Source organism: Anas acuta, chromosome 16 (genome assembly GCF_963932015.1).
Source record: "Anas acuta chromosome 16, bAnaAcu1.1, whole genome shotgun sequence".
Classification (NCBI taxonomy): Eukaryota; Metazoa; Chordata; class Aves; order Anseriformes; family Anatidae; genus Anas; species Anas acuta.
In genome coordinates, this window is record NC_088994.1 from 1,601,094 (window position 1) to 1,613,465 (window position 12,372).

General features: G+C 42.0%; 1 protein-coding gene across 4 annotated transcripts in view; it reads left to right on the forward strand.

Moving 5' to 3' along the window:
* Positions 1-12,372, forward strand: part of PREX1 (phosphatidylinositol-3,4,5-trisphosphate dependent Rac exchange factor 1) — a 176,386-nt gene that overhangs the window by 64,862 nt on the left and 99,152 nt on the right. For 3 of the 4 annotated variants that reach the window (XM_068701013.1, XM_068701012.1, XM_068701011.1), the window contains exons 2-3: positions 6,766-6,837; positions 11,583-11,705. In XM_068701013.1, coding sequence (XP_068557114.1) covers positions 6,766-6,837; positions 11,583-11,705 — 195 coding nt within the window. Of the gene's footprint in view, positions 1-6,765; positions 6,838-10,528; positions 10,798-11,582; positions 11,706-12,372 lie in introns of those variants that run through there. The other variant, XM_068701014.1, reaches the window with a different exon arrangement.

A 12,372-nucleotide genomic window follows, 5' to 3' on the forward strand; every position in this document is an offset into this window, starting at 1 on the left:
AAGACAGAGATCTTCAAATTTCCTTTCAAAAGGCAGTGAGATGAGTTTCACAGAACGTAGGTGATGAGTACAAGTAGTCCACCTCATTTCTTGTCTAACATAGCCCGAGATTATGCAAGGGCAGTAACCTTTGGAAAAGAAGTACCATTTGAAAAACTGTACTCTAGAGTCTGTTTGATCTTCTGCTTAGCAGTAGGCAATGCTGCAGGCTCATGGCTCAGGCTGCCTGAACTGTTTGCAGAGAATATGCTCAGTATTCCATAATGAGCATAACTTTCTTTTTTCTTGAAATCTTTTTGGTTACTTAATAGTTTAGTTCCTCGCCAGGGGATAGATCAAAAAATAAATATGTACCAATGAGCTTTGAGGTTTTAAAGCCAATTTGATACACAGGAAGCCTGAAATTAGGGCAATAAAGGGTATTTCTGATGCTATTTCCTCTTGCTAAACACCTCTGCCTTGTAGGCCAGTCCCTGTTCAGCTGTTTGCTGATGAATTAATTTGGCTGTAGATCTGAGCTCCTTTTTGCAGAGTGCTTTCTCACAGCTGTAGCTCCTCATTGTTTCAAAAGGATCTAAAGAAAAATGTTCTCCGTAAGTGAAATATCCTTTGCAAGAATTTCATTATCATGCACTCATCTGATGCTTAAGTTCTTTCTTCCTTTACCAGATACTGATAACTTAAAATGTGTTCGTAGAGAAATCTCAATAGGGCAGCCAGTAATTAAGCAATGAGTGAATCCCAGGCTGCCAGTTTACAGTGTAAGAGCTACAGTAATTCGTTCTCTAAAAGTAGGAGAATCGCTTCAGTCTCTCTCTGCTTTGCATGTGTCATACTGACGATGCCAAAGGAGTTCCTCCTGACTGAAGATATTCTAACTGAAGCTTCGCTACTGAAAAACCTGAATCAGACCCTGAGTTCTCCATATGTGTTCTGGCTTTTGTCCAGGAATGTAAGAGGTCTTTGAAAACTAATTGTCTGAATTTATACAAAAATTACTTCATCGGTCATTAAAATCCAACTGTCTCTAGGATGGAAGTCAGAGTTTGGTTAGTAGTGTTCAGGACTGCGGGATGCTCCAGGAACAGCAGAGCCCCGGCTGAAAGGACTTGGTTCCCATTTGGTTAATGACCCGGAGCTGTGCTAGCATGCAGTGAAAGATCTGCATTCAGGTAGTTGCAACATGCTTAAGAGGAAGTGCTGAAAGACTTAGTTTTCTATAGAAATGCAGGTTTACTTGTTCTGAATAATAACAATGCTAAAGATGCAATGGGATTTATTTTGTATAAGTAGCCCCGTGCAGTCATTGTTACGTTATTTTGAGATTATCTATTGCATTGTCTCTCGGTCTTGAGTGCAGGTGAGAACTCCAGTTCATGTGTAGGATGCAGGATAGTTGTGTTTCCTGTCGTTTGTGTAGAGCCTTAGGTTAGAAGCTGCACATCTGATAGAAAGAAAAAGAACATGGCCAGGATGGCAAGGTTCAAAGCTAACCGTTGAGTACCATGAGCAAGGATGCACCTGCTCTTAAAACACAAGCTGCAGCAAACACTCATTTTAACACTCATTTTAAATCACTGGGCTATTTTAGTAGAGCCACGTTTCCACAGGACTGCCAAGCTGCTTTGCTAAAGACAAAGGAGTTTTTTGGGACATGATCAGTACTGCAGTGGAGTCAAAAGCATATCTGACAGCTACATTCAGTCCCAATATTTACTCAAGTGATTAAAAAAAGAAAGTGAAATTATACTTGCAAGTTCTTGTTCAAATGTCTGACAGATTTTACTGTGTGTTGTCAGAGACAGATCAATGTATATATATCCCCTGTGCTGGGGCTGCATGGTTAGCAATAGTTGGATGGTGAAATTACTTGTTCACCTCACCTCTTTGGTTTTTCACTGGGGGCACATTTTCTTGGAATCAAAATGTCTGCACTTGCAAGGAGCTTTCAACAACTGTTTGCACAAGAGTAAAGGTGTAAAGGAATGTGTTTGTTTTAACACGGAAGATACTAGGTACATATGGATCCCTGTGTTGTTTTCAGTGCTGATCACTAATGGGTCTAGCAAAGTTGTCTGTCACTAAAGGAAAAGATGAAATTGCAGTCCCCTGTTCAGAACACAGGTTTCACAGGATTGTGCTTTCGGCTCTGGCTGAAATCCTTTTGGATATGCTCACCATTGCCTCATCACTGTTTCTGTTCTCCTTTCATTTCCCTCTGGGTTATGCACAGTGTGCCTGCCTTGCTGTTCAATGAGAAATCTCCCGGCCTGTCCGAATGTTTGAGGAAGTGCCCCCTTGAAAAGAGGCCCCAGCAAACTCTCACTGCCTCGTCCCAGGATTTGCCATGCGTTACTTACACTAGATGGAAGGTGCTAAACACTCACTTACTGTAATGAAGCTAAGACTGCAAGTCAAAGTTTAACAAGGGCCACTTGAAAAGCATTTGAGACAAATCCTAGCTGGTTGAGGCTACCGTGCCAGAACAACTCCCAGTTAGCAGACTCTTTCCTAGAATTGTGCTTTATGTTTTTTTGGTTCAGAGGTGGAGCAAAGACATCCCAAGGAACGAAGTTTCATTGCAGCTGTGGATTTTGAGGATAAAGAACTGGAGAATGAAACCTCTTTAAGAAGAAGGGGCCATTAGAAATGCTTATTTGGTGAAATGAAGTTGTGTACCTAAATTGATTTGTAGTGTCCTACTCTTTGTTGGAAGAAGGAGGCTATTTTTCAGTCATTATGAACTCACCCGGTACACCATAGTGCAGAAAGGAAGCTTTTCACTCTGCTTCTTCTAATTTGTTATAGGTTTCCTTGAGTTCCGCAAGGCATTGTGCTGTAAGACAAACTCTGAGCTGTGTTTATGCATGACATGAGGGGCCATCAGACATGGCCTGCTGAGTTTGGAAGCAGCAGATCTCTAGGGCAACAAGTCACAGTGCACAAATAAATGTTATGTTGATGCAGCAGCAGAATTTTAAACAAAAACAAATCATCTGTGGGCTGTTTTCCTAATGATTAGCACACACACATAGAAGATGAGACCTTTGCAGAGCTTTGTCAGGAGAATGAAAATCTACCGGCCTGCTTTCCCATTTTTTCTGTGCGTGTTTTTGTTCAGGAGCCGTGGGCTGCGCCAGTCCCTTCTGATGTGGAAGCAGTAGCCTCCTGTGCAGCTTGGGTAGCTCAGAGACCTGGGTCTGCCCAGCGTGAGCACAGCAAAACACTACAAATGGCAAGAGAGCAAAATCAACAACTGCGGGGATTAAAAAAAAAAAAAGAAAAAGTCATTTTTTTTTTCTCCCATCCTATTTTTTTTTGGTGTAATTTTTAACCTTGTATTAGTCACGACCAGTATACAGGCAGGTAGAAGCGAGCAGCCGACTTCTGTTACCCGGTCATCTCTCTAGCTCTTCAACAGCATATTGCCCACCCGATATGTCATTGTTTTAGTGAAGTTTGTATCATAAGCTGCTATGCTTCCCCTAAAGTCATGCTAATTTGTAAATGTAGGAAAATGATAGCATGTTGTGGTAGAGGGTTTTGGTTTTGGTTGTGGAGAAAAGATGCTCATGGTCATCCTGTGGCATCCTAGGAAGGAGCAGGCAGCATTTGACTCTGCAACATTATAAATGGCCAGAAAAGCTCCTATCCCTTTGAGTATCTACTCTTTAAACAGTATGTTTTGGAACATAAATGAAATATAGGCATGGCAAGTTGCTAAAGTTCCTTCTTCTCCCGTTTGTCAAGTCCTGCCATAAATACCTGTCTGATTTTCCAGATAAATCACTTGTTCTCATAAAAGTTCATACCACTCCCTGTAGCTGTGTTCCCCAAAGAGAGCTGTGCACCGCTTGTGTAGCGGGCCTTAGGGGCTGTCACCAGGTGAAGGGAGGGATGGTTTTGATGCAGAAGAGTCTGGAGCCCAGTATAAAACCAGTAGCACCAAAATAGCTTGACGTTTGGAAAACACTGACCTAAATGTCTGAACAAATCTCTGGGAAAAGGGCTGCTTTTTCCAAGCTCGAAGCAGTTTGGAAGGGAAGTGGTGTTGTCATGTGAACAGGGCACACAACATTAGCTCCACAAACTGCTGTTTAGTAGGCTGCATTTGTCATGCTTTTAATTTGAGTGACCATGCTGCAAAAGATTCTGTTTGCAGATGAAAAGGTATTGAGAGCTGGGGAACAAATAGTGCTGCGTCCAGTAAGCTTAGATTTTTGTGGCTGCGTTTTGGAAAGTGTACTACTAAATTTCTAGGATGAAAATCTCGTGTAGCTCTCTTGTTTTTAATGTTACTGGAGAGATTGCTGCTTGTGCACGTCAAGACAAATCAGAGGCTTGTAGAAGATCTGATAAACTAACTAGTAAGTCGGCTGCTTCTTTTCCTGTTAAGTATTTCATACTTTCTATTTTCTCTTCTGAGCTTTTCTCATTTTTTTCTTTCTCTCTCTTTCTCCATTTCTCATGTTCCTGTTAAATGATCTTTTCAGACAAGCGTCACAGCAAAGCTGTTTTTTAGATTAACACAGACTCTGCTTTTTTATTGACTGGCCTGTAACAGCTAATGTGATTTGCACTTCTGTTTACCATCTATTATTAGACCCAAGTTACTGAGACTAATATGCAGGTAAATATTAGTCACCAGTGGAGCTGCTAAGTGCCTAGATTAATTAATCGTTCCAATTGGATTTGTTGTCTCCAAACAGATGTGATTAAAGCAAGGAAGAGTCCCCGATTGGCTTATCTTTTGTGAATAAGTGACTTCAGTATGACGTGCTACCTCACATCAATCAGATACCTGACTCTTAACGCTCAGATACCACACCCAGCAGTGAAGTGGGAGGGCAACAGCTATTCCTGTCAACCCTCCTGCTATTAATCATCCTGCTGAACACTTCATTTCAGACACTTCCTGAGTTTTCCAAGATGCTGGGCAGTGCATTCACATAGCAGCAGTTCCTGGCCAGGTTAGTGGCGAGGTGGCTGGGCTGGCTTTTATCAAATGGCCTTACGGCCACTGGTGCAAGTCCTGTTCCTTTACTGCAGGAATCTGGTTTTCAGACATCTCAGTCCACCCAACCTGCTCCAAATTCTCCATATCTAGCTGGAATCCAGCCAGGATCCCCTTCCTGTTTAGTAATACAAGGGGGAGGAATGTGCTTGTAGGCCTGGAAATTTGGTCACAAAAAAGCAGATTGAGAACCCCAGGGCCCCAAACAAATGTAGGGGCTGTTTGCCTCATTAATTCTTTTTATTTTATTTTATTTTATTTTATTGGTGCCTGACCTGTAAAGTCTGAACGAGTGATGTGTTATAGAGCCACGGCTTCCCAGAAACAAGGATGTGCCATTTTGGGGGCTGAAAGTGAGACGCAGGGACATGCTTGCTGTCTTCCAACCAAACTAACAGAGGCAGAGGCATTCTGTAAGCTCTGAGTGTGTTTCAGTGGCATTGCTTCTTACCAGGTTGTAAGCTGCTGACAATCCTAACAGGCAAAAGGGGAGAAGGAAAAAAGAAAAAGCTGAGTGTGCATCAGCTGGCACGAACGTTGCTGAGGAGTGGACAACTTTTAAAAGTGTTTTATTATCAAGCTGTAGCAAAGCTGCTTTGTACCATAAATACAAAGAATTGACCCATTTCCCTCTGTCTCAGGTGGGTAGGACAAGTTCCTTCCTTCTTTGTTCACAGTACTCCCCAGGGCTCACCCTTTGTGTGGGAGGCAAGTTAGAAGCCACAGACAGGGAGAAAAGCCCTCTCCTCTCGTGCATGGGTGTTGTAGTTTATCAGAGCTGGTTCTGCCTGCGCTGCTTTCCTTTCAGTCTCACCTGCAGGTAGTTGCATCTCTGTGCTGATCCTGCTCTCGTTCAGAAGAGCCTTTTAGCCAACGGTTGCTGAAAAAGCAGAGATTTGAAGAAGAAATACTCCAAAGCATGCTTTGCTAAGTCCTTCCTGCTGGATCAAATGTGCTGTGGGTTTATTTGGTGCAAATGCAAGTAGCTCCTCACTTCTAGCGGCCAGAATTAAGCTGTAAAGGCTGGTATTGGAATCGCTGTCCATTTATATCTGGCCTGGGGCTTGTTTTTGATTGCCACTTGAAATCAAGCTTTTGCAGAGCTGAGGAAAGGGGTAACCTGGCCTAAGTGAAAAGTTCTAGCATTATTTTGCCTGTTTATAACCAAACAAAACAGCAAACAGGATAATGTGTCCCAGGAATTGTCTGGAGATTTTCATTTCCCTTCTCCAAGTATCAAGTCTGTTGAAAGTGTCCATAACCCTAGTCCATAGCTCTGACATACTTCAGCTCCAGCACCGTGAATGTACTTCATGGTGAATGTACACCGTGAATGTTAGTTTTTTCTTTTTTCTTCACCCCAGTCCTTTTCCCTGACATGCAGCTTGATGTACATCAGGCACTATGCCTCCTAGAGTCAAAACAGCTTTAGAGAGAGGGGAAACCCTCAAAGAAAAAATAACCAGTCTTGCTGTGGTCTGTTGGCAGTAACAGATAGCTAAGTCTAAAAATCTCATCAGAGGTAAGACATTTATCACCAGGCAAAACCCAGCAATGTTGTAGGAAATGTCTTTTGTGTTATCCTGAATGCAAGTCTGAGTCTAAGAACTGTGGTGGTGATTTGGTAGGTGGTTACATTCATTCAGTCTTAAAGGTAATCAGCCACACTGTTGATGGGAAACGAGGGTAATATAAAGGAATGAAAACAAACTATATCAAGACGTTTGAACATCATTTTTTCTTCTCTGCAGGCATTTCTTCACCGGATCCGCCAGAATGCTGTGGACAAAGCCGAGAAGTACATAACAGAGGAGAATGTTAAGGTATTTTTTCCATATTCCTCATTGATAGGGATTTCATACATAGTGAAAGCCTAGATTCTGGGATATGGATATCAAACATCCTCATATCTTATTGATGCTTATTATTAAACTGGTTCCCAGAGGAAAAGAGGCTCACGCTGACAGTTTCTCAGTCTGTTTGCCCATTTGTTTAGCTGTCAACTTCCAACATTTTTTTATCCCACCAGCTAATTTCAGTAGAATTTGATAACAGTGTAGTGTTGTCAGAAACACTAACTTCTGGCAAGATTTGTGATATGGTGTATAGAGGACAGAGAGACCTTTTTAGCCCTCTTAAGGGAAAAGGCACGGAATGAAGTGGCTGTGTCTATCTATTTTGCTTGACAGTAATCAGTGAGCCAGTTTACATCTGTTGTCTCTTCCAAATCTATAAATTAAATGTGTTATAAGGAGGCAGGAATATTCCTTTGAATTGCAATAGGAAAGAATTTGGGCTCCTGTGGGAGGACTGAGGAATGGGAGACCCTAGCATGAGGACATTGATGAATGAATTCTGCACTGGAAAGGCATATAGGACGCAGAGCTGTGAGGTACTAGCTTCTCTACTGTGTACTGTCACAGGAGGCCTTATCGTTTATATTCATAAAAATAAGCAACACTTTCTTTTAGCAATTTGGCTTAAACAACCTCTTTGTTACACACATGCTTGTGAAACCAAAACCTTCTTTGTACATATACACAAATGAAACTTCAGCATCAGTGGGACAGTGTGCAGCATCTGCCTTCAGAGTCTTACTTACTGGACTTGCATTTGATCCTGTAGCTTCTACATCAGAGTAGAAGCAGAGTCTTCGCTTTATATGTTAATGGGAACAGTGCAGCAACAATAGGTACGTCATTGTGGCCAGCACTATTACAGCCGATGTGTTTCCATTTTACATAGCAGTATCACCTGAAAGTATAGAGATCCTAGCAGGGATCCAGCCTCCATTATGCAATTCTTTCTGTGGGCTAGCAATATGCTATTACTGAAGAACTGACATCAGCATGGGGTGGTAGCAAGAAGGTTTGGCAGATTTGGAGAGCTAAGCCTCTTGCTGTCTTCAAATTTGGAAGTCCGTGTTCCCTGGAAGCTCATCATGTGCAGTCTGAAGTAAGTTTGGGGACGGCTGAGAGAAAAGTAGACAAGTGATTAGTGATAACAGATCCTGTGAGTAGAGAAGTGTGCAAGAAACCTCTGCAGGAGAAGTAAACGTACACAACCATTTGCCAGTTTGACAAACAACTGCAGAGGTTGGTGAAAGTTGCTGTTAATTCTCTCGTTCTTCAGATACCATTATGATTGCCATATACTAAGCTGCAGTGCCCACATAGCCCATGCAAAAAAGCCCTTATTTTCTCTGCTGATTAAATGTATTTGTATTCTAAGTTCCATCACATTCCTCTGGGGAAGTACTACTTCATTTTTGTGTCATTCTTCAACTGCCTGCGGGTGCCTTTGTGAGGCTACTGTGAGGCCTCATTAATTCTTATTATTACAATACCCAGCTTTCAATAACAGAGCTGCTCTTTGGTAATAAAGGACCTATGCCTGCTGCTGGTGAAACAGAATCACAAAGGCACAGTTTTTCTGACCAGAGTCAATGTTATCTCTCCCCCTTCCTCCTCCCGTCCTAAACAATGCAATTGTCTTTCCTGCAGTTGAAGGTTGGCTGTTCTTTCCTTCTGCTGATCCTTGTTGGTAGAGGCAGGACAAGCGAGGCTGTGTTGGGACTTCTGATAACTCTGCCTGCTAATCCTATACGTTTTGGGTCATCAGGGAGCTGTGAGGTGGGTGGCAGCAGAAAAGGTGGTAGCAGAGTGCATAAATGGTTTGGTAGCTTACGCAAAGAAAACCCTGTGTTTTCCTCTCTTTCTTCATGCAGCAGAAATGTCTAGAGGAAAATCCAGGGTATTCTGGCAGTCACCTACCTCTAAGCAAAAGGAAAAAGTACTTTTTAGAGTAACTTGGGTTATGGCTCCCAATAGTATTTTTGCAGGTTTCTCCTACGGCTGGCACTGAGCAGTGAAGATTTCAATGATCTTTGGCCACTGTATCCTCTTCCAGAGAGGCCACATTGAATCCTCCCCCTCTACTCTGCCCTGGTCAGGCCTCACCTGGAGTACTGTGTCCAGTTCTGGGCTCCCCGATACAAGAAAGACAGGGATCTCCTGGAAAGAGTCCAGCAGAGGGCCACAAAGATGATACTGGGCCTGGAGCATCTTCCTTATGAAGAAAGGCTGAGAGAGCTGGGTCTGTTTAGCCTGGAGAAGAGAAGACTGAGAGGGGATCTCCTCAATGTATATAAATATCTGAGGGGTAGGAGACAGAAGGATGTAGCCAACCTCTTCTCAGTGGTTTGTGGGGATAGGACAAGGGGCAATGGCTGCAAATTAGAACACGGGAAGTTCTGCACTGACATGCAAAAGAACTTCTTCATGGTGAGGGTGACGGAGCACTGGAACAGGCTGCCCAGGGAGGTTGTGGAGTCTCCTTCTCTGGAGATATTCAAGGCCTTTCTGGATGCCTCCCTGGGCAGCCTGCTCTGAGGAACCTGCTTTGGCGGGGGGTTGGACCCGATGATCTTTCAAGGTCCCTTCAAACCCCTGCAGTTCTGTGATTCTGTGAATCGTTGCAAGGCCTAGTACTCCAGTGACTAACAGCTGCAGCAACATCATCAATGTTGTTTCAGTTTATTTCCTGCCCTATGTGGGAATAACTATTGATATTTAGCATCGTGCTGCATTTGCAGTAGGACAGTGATACCATTTTACTGATAAAGCACCGTGAAGGCAGCACAACTTGTTGGTGTACGCAAACTGTCAGCCATAGATGCTTCACATGAAGTTTATCAAGGGTAATTATGTATCAGATAGACTGCTCCTGAAGGAGAAAGTCATCCTTGACAGATATTTTCCTCTTCCTTGTTAATCCTCTTTTGGCACAGCTTCTGGCACAGCCATGTGTAGACAGGCTAATGTGTCATCACATTGCTTTCAGCCATGCGATAGAACCATCATATGCTCTGCTTGAATTTGCACTGGAAGTTTTCTGGAAGCAATGAAATAGTCCTAGTTCCCTGTCCTTTCTTTTCTGATGGGTTCAGAGCCCCTCAGTGCAAGCAGTGTGCTGGAATCTTCAGTTTATTCAGGGCCAGAAAGGAGCAACAAGGCACAAGTATACATAAATGGTAGTGCAGGCTACCGTACCTTGATATTCCTGAAGGCAGAGGTGAGCAAAGAAAAGGAAAGTGCATCACGATGTGCTCTGCGCATGCAGCCAGCTTGCAAATTTGAAAAAAAATGCCCTCCCTATCCTTGAATAACACAAGATACAGAGTTGTATCTGGGTACATGCACAGAAGGCTCCTTGAATTCCTTGTCATGTCTATCCCCACAAAACCAGAGGAGACTGGTTTTAAACCAAGAATCTGTTTTCATTTCTGTCCTTAATGATTATATGTAATTTAGAGATTTTTTTTTTTAATAATTACTGCTATATCACCATCCACCAGGCTGAATTAGTGTCACATCTGCTGAATAAATTCCACTGCATAATAAAGCTCATAAAGCTGAAAAGGTTAATGTTGCTGTAAGATGCTTCAGGAATTGTTAGAAGATCTTAGGCTCACTCAGTTTCTCCACTAACTGCCAGGAAGCTGAAGGCTGGTTCTGCCAGGCTGCTGTCTTTGGGGTTCGTAAGAGTGACACCCACTCACTGTGCAAGACCTGAGAGGCAGCTCCCAATATGAAAGCTGGTTTGACTGCACGGCAAATCTTCTCTTTGCAATTGGCACGGTTGAAGCAGAGTGATGGAAAATGCTGTCAGCAATGTGTGTGTTACAGCAGGCTCCAGGTTTTGGTCTGCCCAGTCAGGCTTTCCTTCAGTGGCTGTCAGTACTGATAGCTGTGTCACCGTGCATCAGGACTTCTCCTATGCAGGTAATCTCCCATCTTCTATAAATGTATTCACATTTTTTCATATTTCCTATGAAGATGATAGCCTAATAAAATTCTGTATGTTTATAGCAGCTTTTGTCCTGGCAGTTTATTTCCCTTAGCATATGCCTATTCAAATTCCTAGGGATCATTTAGCTGTGAGATTGCACAATCTCTTCAGTGCACATCTAAAGTAAGGGCCTCTCTCCCACTACAAATTTTACAGTCACTGAGAGTGGTGAAAGGAAACTCTAAAGCTCTGCTCTTGTGGTTTGGAAATATTTTACACTATTCTGTGCTCCTGTCAGTGAAATGCCAGCTCACATGTTGCAGAGATTTGGTCTCACATGTACAGGTACTTCTTTGTGACTTCTAGTTTCATGTCCCTTTCTTCTAGGAAATGCTTTATTATGTGTGGGAAAGAAAGGCAAACAACTTCCTGCTTCTATCTCCTGCAAAGTCACTTTGGTCCTTGTGGTTCCATTTACCTGTTTGGTCTCATAGGAGACTTTCTGTAGACTTGAAAGGGATTGTTCACATTTATCATGCTCAGGTGCCTGGAAAGATAACCTTCATTTACAGCAGGTACATCAGTAGCAATAAAGATTTCCATAGGAGGCCAGGAATGGGGCAAATACGATGTAATTCCTTCGTTACCAGTTACTATCTGTGCTTTACATCTTTTCACGAGAAGGTCTAGAACCACAGTATTTTGGTGCTACTACTCTTAATATACCCGAGAGTGTTTTATTAACAGCTGGCATTGGATTTCTCTTTATGTATTTCAGGTCTTATTTTCTAACATCGAAGACATTCTTGGTGTTCACAAGGAGTTCCTGGCTGCTCTGGAATTTAGTTTACAACCAGAACCTCAGTCTCAGCATGAACTGGGAAATGTTTTCTTAAAATTTGTAAGTACAATGACTTAACGCTATCTGAAAATGCAGTTTCCTGTCATAAGCTCCCATGCCCCTTAACTAGCCCTAATCTCTATGGCTTGTAGCAATACTGTGACAATGTGTGTCTTGTATGAAAGTTGAAGTTAGGGTGGGAAAAAACTTGTGAATGAGGTTAGAACAATGGAAGCCACATCAAACTCAGCTAAACAACGAGGTATTTTTAGAAACTCTTTCTTTTCCCATTGAATATTTTTTTTCCTTTTTTCTCCCCCTCACACAGCTGATCACACTTATTGCTGAGAATTTATCTGCTTTGGTTCCAAATATTTCAGGAAAGCAGCACGATGTCAAGTAAATGAATATTTTTTGTACCTAAATAACATTGGAAACCTATGAAGACAAAAATTGAAAACAAAAGACTGTACCTCATCTACAGTAGTTAGTGTCTGTGCATACATGTATCATTCAGTAAATTAAAGGTAACATGAGATTATCTTGCACTTGCTGAAATATAGTACGAGTTACCATATACTACCTTTTACTATGGAATGAGTTACTTATTAACAACATTATTAATACAATTATTAAAATAATAATAATTATTAATTATTATTAATAATATTATTAATAAGTATAATAAATATAAATTACTTATTAATAAATTACTGATTTCTGTAGC